General features: G+C 47.5%; 1 protein-coding gene across 2 annotated transcripts in view; it reads right to left on the reverse strand.

The window, feature by feature from the left end:
• Positions 1-19,010, reverse strand: part of INPP5A (inositol polyphosphate-5-phosphatase A) — a 133,738-nt gene that overhangs the window by 98,172 nt on the left and 16,556 nt on the right. For both annotated transcript variants that reach the window (XM_016206368.2, XM_016206369.2), the window contains exon 2: positions 2,892-2,933. In XM_016206368.2, the coding sequence (XP_016061854.1) occupies positions 2,892-2,933 (42 nt within the window). The remainder of the gene's footprint in view (positions 1-2,891; positions 2,934-19,010) is intronic.

Genomic DNA, 19,010 nt, shown 5'->3' on the forward strand with positions numbered 1-19,010 from the left:
GAATATTTGAGCCAATTAGAACATCTTACTGGTCCTCCCACTCCTAAATAATAAATATTAACTCAATTAAAAATCTTCAATACTTGCTCATTTTATATTTGTATGCAAGCCAAAATTGTATCAATTTTAAAATTTACCTACAGTATTATTATAAACTTGAACCTAAGGTTCATCAGTAGTAAAATAACTTTAACTTAAATGATAACCTATTCATGTAATAAAATGCTCTGAAGACATTAAAATAGCGTATATTAATTTACATAGAAAGGTTTCCTAGTTTGCCCCTGAAAAAGAACAGGCTGTAAAAATACATTTATCTCTGACCAGCGAAGGAAGGTTGCCAAACTCCAGCCACACGGACGGTTAGACATGAGGGTGTGGACATCAAACCAGAGGCAGGCTGGGGGTGGGGAGGGTTATTTATACCCTCCTGCCTTGTGTAATTTCCTGAGTGTTATTCAACAAGGAACCGCTAAGCACAGACGATGTGTCAGACACACCCCTAGGTGTTCAGGATTCAGCTCCGAGCAAGACAGGTGCCTGCCCCCGAGAGCTCAGAGGCAAGTTCACCGCCTAGACACGGGGAAAGGTTAACCACAACCTGGCCCCCAGTCTGAAGAACAGGTTAGACTGATGGACAGAGGCACCAAGGCTGCCCGTGCCCGAGCTGCAGGTCTCCAGGCAGCCTCCTCAAGAGCCTTCCTAACACCCCAAGAACCTGCAGCTCCAGCCCCTAGGTGAATCATTTCCTTCCCAGGCTGCCCCTGGGCCACCTTGGAGAGCTTCCGAATGTCTCTCTGAAGTGCCATGGATGCCCCTGAGGGCAGGGAGTGTCTGGCCCATTCACTGCTGACCCCCCAGCACCTGGCACCTCCCAAGCTGTGGTCTCTTCCTCCTCTTACAAGGGCACAAAACCCATCATAGGGCCCCACCCTCATGACCTCATCTCACCCTAATGACCTTTCAAAGGCCCACAAATACCATTCCATTGTGGGATCAGGCTTCACCAGAGGAATTTGGGGGGCAAACATACACAGCCCATGGCAGAGTGGAATTTGTACCTCTACTGGGAGAGAGAAATAAATGGGCAGCACATACAGAATGCAAGTTCCAATCGTGATGGCTCCATGGGGCACAGTCCCAGTGTAGGGCGGCCAAGACTCCCCACAATTCCCATGACTACCCTCCAGGGCCCCTCCCCGAGGACAGGCCCCCACACCCAAACAGGCTGCCTGCACATTTCCTTGGGGTCATCACTGCCAGGACCTCTCCCAGCCTAGAGCCAGGTGAGTACCCACTCACCCTTCCTGGATGAGCCCTAACAATCTCAGACTGCTGCACTCGAACTTTCTAAGGCCCACCTTTGAAAATCAGACAGACAAAGGAACAAATACTGTAGCTCAACATGGCAGATGTTTTTGCCAAAACTAACAGACCCAGGGAGCCGAGAGCTGGACTGGAGGGCTCTGACCACGCCCAGGGACTCTTACCCCGTGGCCAGGGACAGAGATGGGACATGAAGTCTGTGTAATCCAGAGGTGAGCGCTTGACCAGAGGGGTGTCTGCCCTCCCCAGCACAGCTTCCTGATGGGGCTGTCACAGGTGCAGTCTGCCCACCCAGTTTCGACCAGGGGTCCCTGACGCCAGTTGTCCACCTGGGCAGGGCAGAATAGGGGGAAGGAAGGGCCAGGACCCCCCAGGTGATGGGAAACCAGCACCCCCTCATTCCCGGAGACCCTCCCTCAGGCTGCCTCTTACCTGCCCCGTCCCTAAGGACATTCCTTCCTGATGCCCCTGCTCCTGGGCCTCAGCTGTTCCCCCGGGATCCACCTTCTATCCCCCAACAACCAACATGATACCTGGCAGACAATATACATCGGATGGGTGAGGGAAGAACTCCATCTCCACACACCCAGGGGATACACCTTGATGGACAGCGAGAGATGACAAGGCCTGCCCTGAGCCTCTTCCTCTGGGTCCCCACTGTCATCTCCAAAACAGAAGCAGGGCCTCCACCACCCTGCCACTGGGCCCTGAGCAGCTGTGGGAGGTGGATATCTCAGCACATGGGCCCCGCGATGCCCAGCATTTACTGCAGGAGCTGGAGCAGCAGCGGACCAGTCTCACCCAGCTGTGCTCAGGCGGCCCTAACCCACAGCCAGCACCTTGCATGAGACAGCCTTCTGGGCTGTGGCCACACTCACCTCCAAGCAGGCCAGTCACCCTGCTGCCCTCACTGGGCTAGACACTCCTCCCACCCACTAGGTCTCAGCTCATGCATGCCCTCCTCAGAGTGGCCTCTCAAACGCCCTACCTGGAGGTCCAGTATGCATACTTGCTCATCCTTATCGACACCGAAATACCCGAGCAGTCCTTGGTTGTGCCAATCACCTGTGTCCCTAGGAGCAGAGCCTCCTGTCCCCGTCATAGCTACACCCCAGCCTCCAGAGCAGAGCTCCCCACAGACAGGGCCTCAGTCAACATCTGCTCAATAGACAGTGCTGAATCTGGCCCCATCCTGACAGCACCTCCCCCAGAGTCACCCACACTTTCTGTCCCGACCCCACGGCAGTCCCTCTGTGTGGTCACATCATGTTGAAGCCCCAGGATCCCTGAAAGGCACCCTAATGTCCCCACAAGCTTTCCACAGCCTCCCCTCCAGTAATGAGGAGACCCCGCCCAGTCCCCTGAATCCTGGCCAAAGGGAGGGGATCGGAAAGGGGCCTCTGAGGAGGAGCTGGGCTAGGTGAGGCAGGATGCGACACCCATCCCAGTGGGCACCGGGACAGCCAAGCCTGCACGCTGCGCAGACCAGTGTGGCTCCCACGAAGACTCAACACTTATGGCGGAAGCAGTTCTTCTGGGGGAGCGGATGGCATGGCGCCTCTCACCTGGTAAAACTCTCGGAGCCAGTTCTTCTGCAGGTTTTCTGGCTGCAAATACAGAAGAAAAAGAAGACTGTCAGACCACAGACACAGCCCCAAAGAGCCCCGAGCAGAAGCTGCCGTGACAGAGACCTACTTGCTGCCTCACTGTGGGTCCTGGGGTCTCTGGGACCCACTCCACACAGGACACCACATTCTGCATGGGGACCTGCTCTGCAGGGAGGAACCCAATCTGCAGGTTGTCCCAGAATTAAACCCACCTGGCAAAGGGCAGGCACTGCAGAGCCCAGCATCCTGCCCTGTCCCTGGGGGGGTCATGAAGGAGCTGCCCACAGCAGGTGGGCTTAGAAGCTGGGAGGACCCACAGCACCAAGCACCAGCTTCCAGATTCTGGATGCTCCAGGCACCAGCAGGCATGGAGTACTCGAGTCTATGAGATTCGAGATGCTGCCCCTTCCTCGGAGATCCTGACCACAGGGCTTGCTCTTCCCTGTCCCCTCACTGATGGCTCAAGACCCTGACCCTGTGTCCCTATCATCTCTGCTGGGGAGTCCTGGACAACCAGACTCACCAGCAAGGGGGGCATGTGGCCCATCCAAACCCAACTGTGGACAAGGCAGGGGGGAATCTGCAGCCCTCAGTGAGACGTGAGACTACTCAAGCAGAGCTACGCTTGCAGCGAGGCTGAGAGGCTGTTCAGTGGGTGCAGTTTCAGGTCTGCAGGGGGACAGTCCTAGAGTCCCGCTGCACAGCCACGTGACATACTCATCACTGCAGCACTGCACACTTAAAAATGGTCCATGCCCAACAGAAGAGAAAGCCTGTGTCCACCCAAAAACAGGTACCCAATGTTCGCAGCATTAGTCACAATAAGCCAATGTGGCCTGAAACACAACAAAATATTACTCAGCCACAGGAAGGAAGTGGGCATTGACACCGGCTACGGCACGGACAAGCCTCAAAGACATGATGTGAGTGAAAGAGGCCGGACGCAAAAGGGTAAGCCCTGTGTGGTTCCATTTTATGGAATGTGTGCAACAGGCAAGTCCACAGGGACAGGAGTTCGGCTGCTGCCATGGTGGGTGGGGCGGCGGGAGTGAGTGCTAATGGGCACAAAGTGGGTGGGGGGGATGATGGAATGTTCTAGATTTAGTTGTGGTGGTGGTTACACTACCCTGTGAACACACTGAAACCACTGCCCTGAGCACTCCCTCTAGCTCCAATCCCACCTCAGCCCCGAACCAGGACACCAGAACCGCAGGGACGGCGCCTGCTGTGGTCAGCTGTGAGAGGACTCACTCTAGGTACATTACTGCACTGTCCTCTTATCTTATTAAAATATGAAAAATGAAAGCTTCAAGCCTAGTGATAAGAAGGGGAGGTCCCATAGGCTCAACTGGACTGAGACACAGAAAACCATGGGTGGCAGAGCCCAGCGTCACTGCATGCACTGCGACTCCACATAAATGTCAAAGGAGCGAAACCTAGCCATGAAAACAAAGATGAGAACAATCTGCAGGGTTAGAGCAACTCAGATGTTAATACAATTCTTTAAACTCCACATATAAAACTATTCCTGCCTGGCACATAATCCTCTCGTTTAATTTCCCTAATGCTTTCCTGAAGATGCAGGAAAAAAACGTAATTTCTTAAAAATCGCAATTGAATTTACAGTCCGATATCCTAATATTTGTCTCAAATCTTATCCCACTAAAAGTAAGGAGTTTAGTACCATGTCCTCAGTGAGATAAACCAGGGCACATGACCCCTGGTCCCTGTTCTGGGCCAGTCCACACCGTCAGAGCCATGGGGAGCACGCGGAACGTCTCCCAAGACACCATGAGAAAAAGGGGAGTGACTATAGCAGAGACACATAGAAGCACTGAAAAGCTTTGTCAGTTACGGCTCCCAACTTCTAGAAAACAGACCTTCAAACAATAAAGCACAGCCTGTGTGCACATACACACACGCTTAGGAATGCTCTCCTGCCAAGACCAAAACCCAAACTGATTTTTTTACATGCACACATCCTAGTTTCTATAAAATTAGGCCTGCCCTTCATAGCAGCCTCTCATTGAGGGCCCTGCCCCAGCTGGGCAGCAGGACTGCGATTCCGCGCGGTCACACTGGCCACATTTCAAGTGCACGGGCTCTGTGTTGACATGACAACGTGGCAGCTCTGCCCAGGAGCAGCTCTGGGCAAGGCCTAGAGGCCACGCGGGTGCCAGCCTCCTCACAGCTACAGCCCATGTTTGGTTAACACAGAGTTATTTTTAAAGCCACTAAAGTAAGAATAAGAGATAAACACACAAACTAGATCTTAGAAAAACACTTTCGTTTTAGCCCAAAGTGGAGGCTGAGCTGGTCTCTGCCCTAAAGGTAATGTTTTCTTCAGGGAGAGGGAGAATTGTATAGGTCAAAATTCTGAAGTTACATAAAGAAGTACATTAGAGAAGAAATAAATAAAAGTAAAAAGACCTTCAATAAAAGTTCTTCAATAAAAGTCACAGTCATTTATGATAAAATTTTGATGGACCAGGAATTGATAGGGACTTCCTGTCGTAGGCAGGACTCTAACTTCCTCCCAGTGTCCCACCATGGCCCCCTTCTCCCAATATGGGCGGGACCCTGAAGACAATAAGATATCACTCCCAAGATTAGGTAACATTACCTGGCAAAGGTGAAGGGACTTTGCAGATGTAATTAATTTCCAAAGTTAGTTCATCTCAAGTTAATCAAAAGGGCATATCCTGGGCAGGTCTGACCTTATCAGATACCAGGTAAGCCATTTAAAAGAGGCTCTAAAGGTCAGATTCTGGAAGCAGAGGACACTCTCTGCTGGCCCTGAAGGAACAAGCTGTGTGAATGCTAAAGAACCCAGGAAATGACCTCTGCCCACAGCCCGAGGGAGCGCAGACAGGTTTTCTTCCCCAGCAGGTCTCCGGATGAGAATGCAGCCTGAGAGAACCCCCCACCCCCCCGCCCCAGCAGAGGGCTCCACTAGGCTGTGCCCAATTTCTACCTACGTGAACATGAGACAAAAAGCAGACGCCTGTTTTAAACCACTAAGTTTGTGGTGATTTGTTACACAGCAGAGAAAACTAATACATGTCCTTAATACTATAAATGTGTGTGGGGGGTGTATAATAAAGTAAAATAATGATTGTTTTAAACATTCTTGCCCCATTCAGATTTTATTTTGGAATAAGGTATGTGGTAAGGGTAAAATATAACATTTTGCCTGAATAGCCCACCGTGTAAAACAAATTGTTAAACTGGGAGATCCTTGTTCCTAAATGCTAGTCCGTCTGTCCATCCATCCACCCTTCCCTCAAATAATTAGCCTTATAAGGTATTTATTTCATTTATGTATTCAAACAAACAATTCTTTACATTTCCTGAATTTACTGTTTTTGTAGGCTTTTTTCTGCGTTTTTCTAATTCAATAAAATTGGGATTTATATTTATCCTTCCTATGCTCCTTCAGGAGCATAATTTAGCTTTTTGAGTGAAATGTTTCCTTTATTTTATTATTTCTTGTTTAATAGCAACAACTCTGAATATAACAGAATCTTGTGTATTGGAAATATTACCCACCACACACATGTTCACAGCTCCTTCCTAGAGGAGGTCCCTTTTTTGTGGAGAAACACGAGCCACTCCCACTGAGGTCAGAAATGAGGCAAAGACTCCCTTATTTCCACCACTGTTTAAATTTATCTCAAAGACAGTAAGGAACTAGATAAAAAAGAAAAGACAATCAGAGGCATAATGCCTGAGAGGAAGAACTGAACTACCCACATCTGCACATGGCATGACAGAACACGTGGAAAACCAGGGACTCGGTGATACAACCAAAAAACAATAAAAGAATTTAGGAAAATAGCACGATGTAAAATTAAGATATAAAAATCAACAGCCATAAATACAAACAATAGCCAGTTAGAAGATACGTTGGAAAAGGAAAACCCCATTTACAATAGCAATATAAAGAAAGATAAAAGCTAAAAAAAATAACAAATTTTAAAATGTGAACATTTTGTAAGGGAAACACATTAAACCATTTCTGACAGAGACTAAAGTGGCCCTGAGTCAATGGAGACCTCCCTGGTTCTCTGGAGGGTGACTCAGCACCATAAAGCCATCCGTCCTCTCCAGGTCCGTCTATAAATGACACTGTCCCACCTCAAGTAAGTGACCCGCCCCTCCCAGCCAGAGCTAGATAGGCTGATGCTAAAGTTCATATGGAAAAATACACTATGACTCAAAATCCAAACACCATTTCTAAAAAAGAATGATGCATTCAACTACAATTAAAAAAGAGAAAAAGACTTCTGCATGGCAAAAACCATAAGCAACATCAAAAGACAAATGTCAGACTGATTGAAATGTTTATAACGTAAATCACACAGAGTCTTCCTAATATTTGATGAATCTTAGAAGTCAAAGAAAAACAACAGAAAGTCTGATAGAAAAATGGGCAAAAGACCAAACAGAGGAGTCACAGGAAAGGTCTCCACATGACCTTCTATGTGAAAAGACAGTCACCTCTTTCCAGGTGAGAGCTGGCAGGGGGCCTCCCAAGGTGGAGGCAGGGTGCCCCCCCCTTGTCTAGTGTTTTGCTAAGATGATGTCTAGCCCAAAATGGCCAGGGAGAAGCAAGTGGAGATCCCAAAAGGGACACCCTGCAGGATGAGTGATCTAGGCTCTTCACACCGTCAAGGTTAGAAAGACAAAGGCGGGGCGGGCAGGCTGGAATGAGACTACAGAACTGTGATCCCCAGCTCAGCGTGTGAATCATGAGCACATGCTGGGGAGAAGGAGTGATAGCACCATCAAGCACTCCTTCCCCAGTTACTACAACCACACTTCACTAAATGCCACTCTGTCAGCCACCTCAGGAGTTCTGGAACACTGAAGGCTCTTCTCAATCCAGAGACACTAAAAATGTGAAAAATGTACTTCTCAGAATCAAAGAAATACGGTACAAATGGACGTCTCAGAATCCATGACATACGGTACAAATGGACATCTCAGAACCCGTGAGATGTGCAGTCAGGGTCCTGAGGTGCACTGTGAGAATGGCCCATCCACCCACAGTGTACATGGCCCCACATGCGTAGGTGAGTGCCACCCTCCACCCCCCAAACAGCCCACACACACCCAGTCTGCACAGGGAGGCGAGGGGTGGGCTGGAGAGCGCTCTGGAACCTCGTCCGATTCTAGTCTGTGCACTCACAGCTGGGAGATGACAGTTTTGAAGAAAAGGACCCCCATCTCTGTCACCTTTGTAGGCAGGGAACACAGCAGTCACTCAAACACATCCTGATTAACTACAGGTGTATAGTCTAAACCTGTAGAGATGCCTGGAGGAAAGTTTCCTGAGGAAGCCAACAGCCAGGCTGTGAGAGTGCACACAGGAGAAAGAAGATGCTGGAAGCCCGGGTGGCCATGCAGAAGGAAGCCCCCACCCAGGGTGTGAGAATGGTGACAGTGGGCAATGGCACTGGAAAGCCTAGCCTAGCAGGACCACCCCGTGGGCATCGCTTCCCCCCGGATGTCAGAGTTGGAGAACCAGGAGTCCCCATTCTGACCCCCACAGTCTGAGACCCCTTGGTGTCTGGGTCCCAGAGGAGAGGGAGGCACCACTGCTTCCTTGGCCACTTGGAGCTGAGGTGTCACTGGCAGCACAAGGATCACTCTCAGGAGCAGGAAGGACCACTTGGGTCTAGAAGCCATGCTGGAGCCTGGGCTGAGGGCAGCTGTGGACTCAAAGCCCCTCGCCAGTCCTGGAGGCCGCACTCCAACCCTTGAGGTTAACCAGTGCTGAGACAGCAGGCCCGCATTACAAAAGAAGTGACCACCGGGAACCGCATTTTCCTCAAATAGATCCTTAACACCTTCAAACACGAGCCATTTAACACAAGTACCCTGGGCTCCTGCACCCTGTAGACGTGGGGCCTCCAGTGCAGGGGCTGCTGGTCCTCACTGTGCGATCCGCAGGAAATCCTGGCCCCGCCACTCGCTTATCCCTGTGGAAAACCGTTTCCTCTCATGTGAAGGGAAATCTTGTCTGTGCAGTCAGAAATATACTGAGGCTAAAAATAGTCTTGTAGAAGGAAGTGATGGTCAGCCCTCCACCAAATGACAAGTGCGAGGGCAAGGCGGGCGGGCAGCAAGCAGCCTGGGGGCCAGGCGGCCTGCAGGCATCAGAGAGGGGGCGCACTGAGCTCTGAGCCCTGAGCCCACCTCTCCACTCCGGCCTCCGCTCCAGCTACGCCGGTCACAGCAAGAAAGAAAAAGGAACTCAGAGACTGAGTCTTCCCTCGAAGGGCAGCTAGAAATATGTTACAAATGGACATCTCAGAATCTGTGAAATACGGTACAAAAGGATACACAAACCAAATGCGGAAATATGTAAAAAGAGAATACAACACGACCGAGTAGGGTTTAGCAGGAATGCTGGCTTGGTTGGAAAATCAATGTAATTCACCACACCTACAGACTAAAGCAGAAAACCAACAGTGATAATTTCAATAGGTGCAAAAAAATGCATTGGTCAGCATTCAATATTTTTTCGTGGTTAAAAAAACTCAAAGCAACATCAGAAATAGGAGAAAACTTCCTCAGTTTAATAAAAGAACATCTAAAACAATAAAAAGCAACCTCCAGCTACCACTTTGCTTACCAGCGCAGCACCCTGGTTCACATGGAGTGGAAGGTCCCGACCAGGGCAGGAGACAGCGAGAAGGAGGCACCCAGGTCAGAGACAGCTATATAGCTGGCTCTCTGCAGGTGCTGGATGTTGACATAAACAGCCCTAAGGACTCTGAAGAGTTACATTTTAGCAAGGTCATAGAATACTAAGTTAACCCACAGAAATTCATTTGCATTTCTACATCACAACAGCAAACAACTGGAAAATAAAATGTTTTAAAATACCATTTCTAATAGCATCCAAAAAACATAAATTATGCAAAAATACACTTAACAAAAGATGCAAGCCCTCTATGCTGAGAACTACAAAATACTACTGAGAGAACTTAAAGACCTAAATAAACAATGTGATGTATGGTCATTTGCAAAAGACTCAGAATCGTTAAAATGTCAGTTCTGCCTACACTGATCTGTGGATACTGTGTAACGAGGGTCGTAATCTCAGCAGCATCCCTGGATACGCATCAGGCCCAGAAGACCCAAAGCAATCTTTACAAGAATGGAGTGAGAGGACTTAAACTGATGTCAACACTTCCTATAAAGCTACAGTAACCAAGACAGATGATCCTGGAATAAAATTCGATAACAGATCAATAGAACAGAACAGAGTCCAGAAAGAAACATACACCTATACTCTGATTTTCAACGAAGGTGACCAAGCAATCCACTCAGGAAACAAAATCTTAACAGACGGTGAAGGATTAGCTGATATCCACATGGAAAAACTAAATCTCAACCACGGCCTCACATCAGGCAAAATTCATCTGAGATGAATGAAAAAGCTAAATGTAAAAGGTAAAATCATGAAGGAATCAAGGGGAGAAAGTCTCCCTGACACGGCAGTACAGAGATTTCTCAGGGCACAGAAAGCAGTAATCATTAGGAAATCATACCTGAAACTTGTGGTCATTGAAACCATCACTGAGAAGATGCAGGAAGCGTGAGAGAGAATGTCTGAAAGGGCTGGTGTGTGGGGCACATGAACTCCTGAGACTCGGTCATGCAAACAAGTAACGCAATGACCCTGGGCAAGTCATACGAATAAACACTTCACCAAAAATAAAAAAGACACAAATGGCCGGTAAGCACCTAAAAAGGTGCTCAACATCATTAGTCATCAGGGGGACAAAAGTAAAAACCACAATGAGGTACCACTGGGCACCCACCAGAATGGCAAAAATGACAAAGACCAAAACGGCAAACATTCGTAAGGAGGAGGGGCAGCCAAACGTTGCACATTAATGTGTGATGTAAAATGGCGTGATCACTTTGGGGAAAGTTCTGGCAGTTTCTGAGAAAACTGAAAACACACACACCTACGACTCACTGACTCCACTCCCAGGTGGAGTTCCCTAAGAGAAATACAAAAGGATTTGTACAAGAATGTTCATGCAGCAGCCATGCGAGACGTCTCATGCGAGATGAGCCCAGGTGTGCCTCCACGAGCAGAGCCAACGGCCGCGGGACAGTCAGAAACTATACCACTTGGCCACAAAAGGCAGGAACTCAGGCAACAACGTGGACCACCTTCAAAACCATCCTCGAGAGACTGAGTCTCCTGTGGGACCCGCAATCTGACTCCCAGGACCCGAGGTAAACCAGAGCCTGCCTCCCTCGGGGACAGGGATCGACAGGCAAAGGGTACAGGGCTACCTTCTGGGGTGACGATCACATTCTACATTCTGATAATGGTCTGGATTCAACATAAGCATTTGTCAAACTCAGCAAATGTATCCTTAAATTTGCACATTTCACTGTATGTATATTTTATATCAAAATACTAGCCCAGCTGGGCGTGGCTCAGCACTTCAGCATTGACCTAGGATCCAGAGATGGCGGTTCGATTCCTGGTCAGGGTACATGCCCGGATTGCGCGCTCCATCCCCAGTTGGGGGTGTGCAGGAGGCAGCCAATCAATGACGACTCTCATCATTGATGTTTCTCTCTCCCTCTCTCTGAAATCAATAAAGATATATTTTTTTAAAAATACTAAACCAATACTGAACTCTAGCTATTGATATTCCTACTGAAGTATTCACAGGGCAGTATGTGTTGTCTGCAACTTACTCTGAAATGCACGAGCATGAGACGGATTGATGGGTGAATGCACGGGCAGCTGTGATAAGGCACGGATAGTAAAACGTTAATGGCAATCGAAGCGAAGGACATACAAGTGTTAACGATACATGATGTCCTAGTTCTTTCCGTAACTTCAATCTTTAAAATAAATGTTTGGAGAGAATTTAGCAATAAAAGCTAACAGGGCTGAAACTGAGGTCCTATCTGTGATTTTGCACAAAGCACGGCAGCCAGGAGACAGTGACTGGGCTCTTCCCCATCTCAAACGGAACCCACGGTACCCACTCGAGCTGTCTGCTCTCCAACCAAGAGGACCAGCCTGGAACCTTCAGGCAGGTTATTCAACAACAGCTGATCCAGAGCCTGGAGGGCTGGTTTTGTCCTTTGAACTTCTCTTCAGGCGCAGCACCCCTCCTGTGAAGGCCCTGCACCCTCTTGCCTCTGTGCTCCTGCCCCACAGAGTCCCACACACGCTCTTCAAAGTCCTTCTTCCAAGGTCCCCCTCAAAGTTTCCCAAGCCCCTGAGCATCCATGCACCCTGGAACAGGCTCTTCCAGCTGCAGCTCTCGGCCCTTTAGTGGGCTCACATCAATTTGGTCGGTTGTGACCAGCATTTGGGAAAACAGGCAAAAAGAAAGCAGACACCAGCAGCGCCCATTCAGCAGCACAAGGAGGTCTGCTCTGGAGCTCGGGGCCGGCTGTGGGAGGACGGCTGGCCAACTCTCAGAAAGCGTGCACTCCAGTTGGCACAAGTGAGACATAAATCCATTGAGACGTCTGCTTAATGTAGAAGGTAAACAGCTAATGTTTAAAGTAATGCAGAAAGCCTGGCCGGGTGTGGCGCAGCAGTTGACCTAGGATCCAGGAGATTGAGGTTCAATTCCCGGTCAGGGCATATGCTTGGGGTTGTGGGCTCGATCCCCAGTCGGGGGCATGCATGAGGCAGCTGATCAATGACTCTCTCATCATTGATGTTTCTGTCTCTCTCTCCCTCTCCCTTCCTCTCCCTTAAATCAATAAAGATATATTTAAAGTAACGCAGACAAGCTTGTGTTCCAAGAAACCTAGAATATTCCAACACACACACTGCCAGCCAACCCAGTGGAAGGGCATCTGTGTTGTGTGCAGTTTAGGCCCCAGAGTGGGCAGAGTGCTAGGAGGGAGATGGACAGAGAAGCAAAGAGGACGACATCCCAGCCTGAAACCTCTCTAGCCACCAAGGCCTTGGGCAGCCATCCATGGTCAGGAGCCAAGGCGAGGGTTCTTGCCCCCTTTCCATCCCGGGCTGGGACCTCCAATTCCCCAGGGACTGGGTCCTAGAACCCAGGGCGATGCCCAGCACTAACCCACTGCCTCATTCTGAACCCACCCCTCACCCTGCAAAGAGCCAAAACTCTCAGACCTGGAGCTGTCCCCCGTGACCCTGGAAAAGCACATTTTACCAGCCCTGGAGAGGTGCAGGTCTTCGTGGGGAGGGGACTAGAGCAGGGCACCCAGCCTCAGCCCTGCAGCCTGACCCTGACTGGTCTTCACGGCTGTGTACACGGCTCCGCCTCTGCCAATGTGACTGCAGAGATAGGCAGAAACCAAGGTTGCCGAAGAAGAGGGGCCCGGGCAGCAGCTCAGGAGCCACCGTGGGTGAGGTAGCAGCTGGGGCACTGGGAAAGCTGTGGTGGGCAGCAACCCAGAGAAATCGTTTGCATGGTATGGGAGTGGACAGAGCCAGTTTAATTATGTCAGGCCCTTTGGGAGCAAGTGTGAGAAGCAAGCTATTGTACGAGTAAGAAAGAAAGAAGGCAGGCAACATTTCAGGGTCCCCCACACCCCTAGGCCCTGGGCATGAGCAGGGCTGCCGGAAGGGTGGCCCTGAGGGTAGCACCAGGGCGCAGCTGGTTGAGTTCATACTTGACTCCTCGGCAGCATAAACATTGCTCACAGAATTTCAAATAAACGACTTCTGCGGGGAAAAGCCTAGAAGTAAATATACTCAGATGGTTGTGGTCTGCTTAGGGAAGTGGGATCATTCTGGTCTTTTCCCCTTTTCATTAGTTTCCAAATGACTGTGGATGTGGTTAGATTGCTTTGGTTACTAATTTCATGATTTTGAGCCAGGTTGACACTGTCCATTCAGGGCCGACGGCTGACAGGTGTGGACTCTGCAGGTGCCTCAGCTTGTGCACACCCTTCCCACCCACCCTGACTAGAGTGAGCTCTTGGGGCGAGTGCCAGTCGCCCCCTAAAGCCTGCCTGGGACAACGCCAGCCCACTGGTAGCTGTTGGGCCTTGTAGACCTTTCCAGGGGCCCCGGTGCAGGTGAAAGGACCAACACTCAGGTGGAAAGCAGGTGTGGTCCAAACACCTCAGGCTGGCAGGGCCAGGCAGTCTCCCAGAGATGGGCAAAACCAGCCCCAGGCATAGACACAATGTGCAAAAGAATGCCACCAGCAGCCATGAGACCAGGACCCAGCTGGGCCACAGCTCACCCCTCATCTGGGCCCTCAGTTAACATTCAAACTACCTTGTGGGCTTTCACAGTTCCAAGCGTGGGCTTGAGAGAAACTTCATCTTTCTCACTGTAGACTTACTGCACTTCAGCTACACTCCACACTTTGTATCATCTGTTCAGCTGTAAGGCTCCCCAACTGGAGGCCACTCGCCACCAGCAAACCAGTGTCCCACAGCCTCCCACTCCCGATGCCATCGACCAGGGCTTTCCCTCTCACAGAGTTCCAGGTGGCACTCCACAGACAGCTTTACATTAAAGGGGAAACCCAGCCACCCTGAGCCTCAGCTCACTTGCCGGCACCAGCCCGGTCCATCCATGAACAAAACGATGGCAATCCTCACAGGCTCATATGACATGTCCCCTCTGCCCAGAGTGCTCTCGCCACCAGTGGGTCCAGGCCCTCGATGGCTCACAGCAAAAGTGAGCTCATCATTGAGGAGACAGTCATGAGAATGTCCTAAGTCAGCATCATAGAATAAAACATTTTAAATAAAACGTCAATTGTTTTTAACCAGAGAGAATTGATGACAATCCAAAAGAAAAAGATTCAGAAAGTATCCAAATTTAACACCATCTACTGTGGCCAGAATCAACCAGATGTTCTCAGATGTCCAATGTTTATAAGAATTTAAAAAAGAGACAATGAATAAGAACATATCATTGCAATCTTGATTTACTACCTCACTTTTTGCAAATATATGCAGCAAATTTACATGTCTGGGGCAATAACATTTCAATCCTCATTATTTTTTCACAAAATCTTTTAATAGTTTGATTGAAATGGAAAATTCAAGGCTTTAATTAAAGATAGCTTAATAATTTTGTTGATCTCATGGAGCTGCTAGGAATAATTCTGGAAATACTGGCACTTAACTGCTGGTACTTGTGAAAGGGTTTCTTTCCGTGAGAGACATGCACACGAAACGGTAACTGGCTCTTGCTGAGACAGAACCAGATGAACACCAGGAAGGACCTGTAGTTTTGGCCAGCACATAAACATTTTTTTCAAGATACTGTAATTGAGCACTAAGTTATCACATGATGATCCAAAAAGAGTGGGAGTATAAAAGTCACGCTGTCTTTTCTCAATAAACTTTGTATTTGGAGAAAATTAAATGATAATTTTAAATAACCAGGTATTGAAACAATGAAGTTGGAAGGCTGGTTGGACCTGAGGGGCAGCAGGCAGGGCCTCGGGTGCAGAAACAGCTTTGACAAGCACCCCATGCCTTCCATCTTCACCTTAGCAGACCAGTCTAAATGGAAACAAATATCCTGAAAATGAACATCACTTAGAGACTGACTGGAATATAAGTGGCCAGAAGCCAAAGACTTTTCTGTTCTGTTCACAGCATTTCCCCAGAGCCTAGGAAGGTGCTTGGAATATAACAGGCATGCCAATATCTGTAGAAGGAATTTATCGATCTTTCCTAGTATGACTGTTGTGCGCGTGATACTGAGAAAGGTCTCTATGCTGACAGTTTTCTTTTACTCTTTTTTGTACTTTTTCTTATATTCTGGCACTGGTTTTCTTTTTCCTTCCTGAAAAATACAGAAAATAACGGCATGTCCTACCTGACATTCTTAGATTTGACGAAATTCTGTAAATCTCTGTCCCATTTAGAATTATCTGGTGTAAGGGCTGAGAAGGGGATTGGGATGTTTTTACCGCACTGTGTTAGAACACACCGACAGCCCATCTTCTCTGACTGAAATGCAACCACCGCAAGCCACGTTCTTGTGCACAATCATATCTCTTTCTAGGTTCTAACATGTCTCACTGACCTCCATTTCCCCACTTTTATTAAGATTGAATTGACATATAACATTGTCTAAGCTTAAGGTGTAAAATGTGATTATTTATTTGATACATGTATATACAGTCACAGCTGTATAACTACATTCAATCAACGACAGACTGCACATACAACAGCAGTCCCATAAAATTATAATGCAGCTGAAAAACTGTCACCCAGTGACATTGTAGTTGTGATAACATGGTCCCAGCACAATGCTCCTCACGTGTGTGAAGCTGTCCATCATATAAACTGCAGCCCCTATACTTATGTACAGGACATGAGACTAGATGATGATAATAAATGACAGTGTTATAGGTTTATGCACTTACTACACTTTTCACTGCTATTTTTGAGTGTACTCTCTTACTTATAGAAAAGGTGTGGTATAAACAGCAGCTGTGTTACACTGGCAGTAGCCTCAGACGTCTCATGTTTAGAGTGTCTTTTTTTTTTTTTTAAATATATCTTTATTGATTTCATAGAAAGAAAGGGACAGGGAGAGAGAGAAACATCAACAATGAGAGAATCACTGATCGGCTGCCTCCTGCACGCTCCCAACTGAGGATCAAGCCCGCAACCCGGGCATGTGCCCTGACCGGGAATTGAACCCCGATCTCCTGGGTCCTAGGTTGATCCTCAATAGCTGAGCCACGCCCGGCCGGGCTACAGAGTGTCTTGATTGCATCATTTTCTCTTGTGCCTGATTTAATCTCAGGTTGTTTTATAAATTGAGTGTAGCCTAGTGTACATTGTTATAAAGTCTACAATCATGTCCAGTCATGTCCTGGCTTTCACACTCACTCACCCTCACTCCCTGACTCACCCAGAGCAACACCCTAACCTGCAAGTTCCATTCATGGTGAATGTCCTGTACACTTGGAGACAAGACTGAGGAATGAATGTCACACAGCCAAGGGAGACTGAGGAGACAAGGCACCTTAATGCAGGTTCCAGGACAGAACTCTGGGACAGAAAAGGAACATTGGTGGGAACCTGGTACGACCCAAATGAAGTCCGTGGTTTAGTCAATACTGTGGAACCAATGTTAATTTCTCAGCTCTGACAGAGGTACCACCATTGTGTGCAACGTTCATGGGAGGCAGGCACAGGGACTCTTGTGCTGTTTGCAACCTGGCTGCAAATCTAAAATTTTTCCAACTAAAAAGTTTTATAGAAGTTGCCCAAGAAAAAGGTAGGATTTCTTGTTTTGGTTTTTGAATGGCATGCCCTTCACCCCTACCCCATGTGTTTCCTTCCTGCTTTTGCAGAGTTTGGTGTGAGAATCTGACGGGGGCCATCCAACCTCTGTCCAAGAGGGACTGCCACAGGCACAGGGAATGGCAGGATGGAGGGATGAGAGAGCTGGAGCCAGGTGACACGCTGAGCCATCAGCCCACCCAGCAGCCTCCTCCTCCAAACCTTCCACTGTGTACAGGATTAAAAAGCTATTTAAGCCAATGTCAGTAAGAGAGTCTGTTACTTGCAACCCATAGCATCCTGACACTGTGTTTCCGGGGAGACTTGTCAGATTTAAAGACAAAAGTTCTGGTCACTAGTCCATAAAGCTTCAGTCAGTCACTTACACCATAAAGTTTTTAATGATTGTCCCCAATTGAAACCAGTATTTACACCTAGAAACAAAATTGTTCGCCCCTCTGTGTACACTTCCTGCTTCGGTGGTTGCAGGTGAATAGGACAACTCCTGTTCTCAAACTAAAGCAGCCACGGTCCTGAAACTGGTTACATTAACAGCCAAACTGAATGGCTCTTCTCATGTCTCAAGTCTCATCTTAAAAATAAATAACGTTCACATGTAATCTGTCAAATGAGTGAATAAATAAGGGAATGAAGGAATGAATTTTGAAGGATGTAATCAGGTTAAAAAAATTTGTTTAATTCAATAAATAAAAATTTATTTATGTTGACCTGAATTATACCATGCATTACACAAAATTATTCTAATCATGAAAAATTTAGACGCCATAACAGAAACTGCCTTCAAGAAACTTACAACCCAAATCAATATGCACACACTAAGAGATTTTAGTAAAATGGCAAGGCAGAATATGAGTGACAATTTGGATAATTTGGACAGTAAATTGCCTTGAATTAAAAAGAAATAACATTGCCCGGCTGGGCGTGGCTCACAGGTTGAGCGTCAACCTAGGATACAGGCGATGGGGGTTCGATTCCCAGTCAGGGCACATGCCCGGGTTGCGGGCTCGATCCCCAGTTGGGGGCATGCAGGAGGCAGCCGATCAATGACTCTCTCATCATTGGTGTTTCTATCTCTCTTTCTCCCTCTCCTTTCCTCTCTCTGAAATCAATAAAGATATATTTTAAAAAAAGAAAAAAGAAATACCATTTATTGAGCACCTACCCCCCAAAAGTTACTAGTCCTGCATAAGCTGTCTGCGCCTTCACCACTGCCTTTTTTCAGCCTTTCACTGGGTTCAGCTGTCTTCATATAGATCATTTTTCCTAAGTTCATGCCCATGTATCTGATTTTCACAAACGGGGTGGGGTCTCTTCTGTTCAGACAGATAACAACGCTATTGGCTGCGATGTATTAAATAACTTCATTGCTGTACTACATTCTAGGTGTTCAGTAGATCCTGAGTTTTTCAGATGCATAGTCATATGTGTAAATATGATTTGTAAATACATATGCTTTCCAGATGCATAACCATATTTGTAACATGATTTGTAAATATGTAAATGTGTAAATATGCAATATGATTTGCAAATATTAAAAACAGCTCTGTTTCTCCATTCTAACATTCCAATATTTTACTCTTTTTTTCTCTTATTTAATTACTAAGTGCACTAGCTAGAGCTCCTAGACCTACATCATATAATCATATTTATATCAGGTATCTATCTGTCTTAACCTTGACTCTAATAGAAATGTTTGATTTCCATGTTTTAAAACCATATTAAGGAAAAATATACCTGTTTCGATTTTATTAAGAATAATAATTTTTTAATCAAAAGACACTGAATTTTATCAAATATATTTTTAGT

This window comes from Miniopterus natalensis, chromosome 14 (assembly GCF_054644295.1).
Source record: "Miniopterus natalensis isolate mMinNat1 chromosome 14, mMinNat1.hap1, whole genome shotgun sequence".
In the NCBI taxonomy this organism is placed as follows: Eukaryota; Metazoa; Chordata; class Mammalia; order Chiroptera; family Miniopteridae; genus Miniopterus; species Miniopterus natalensis.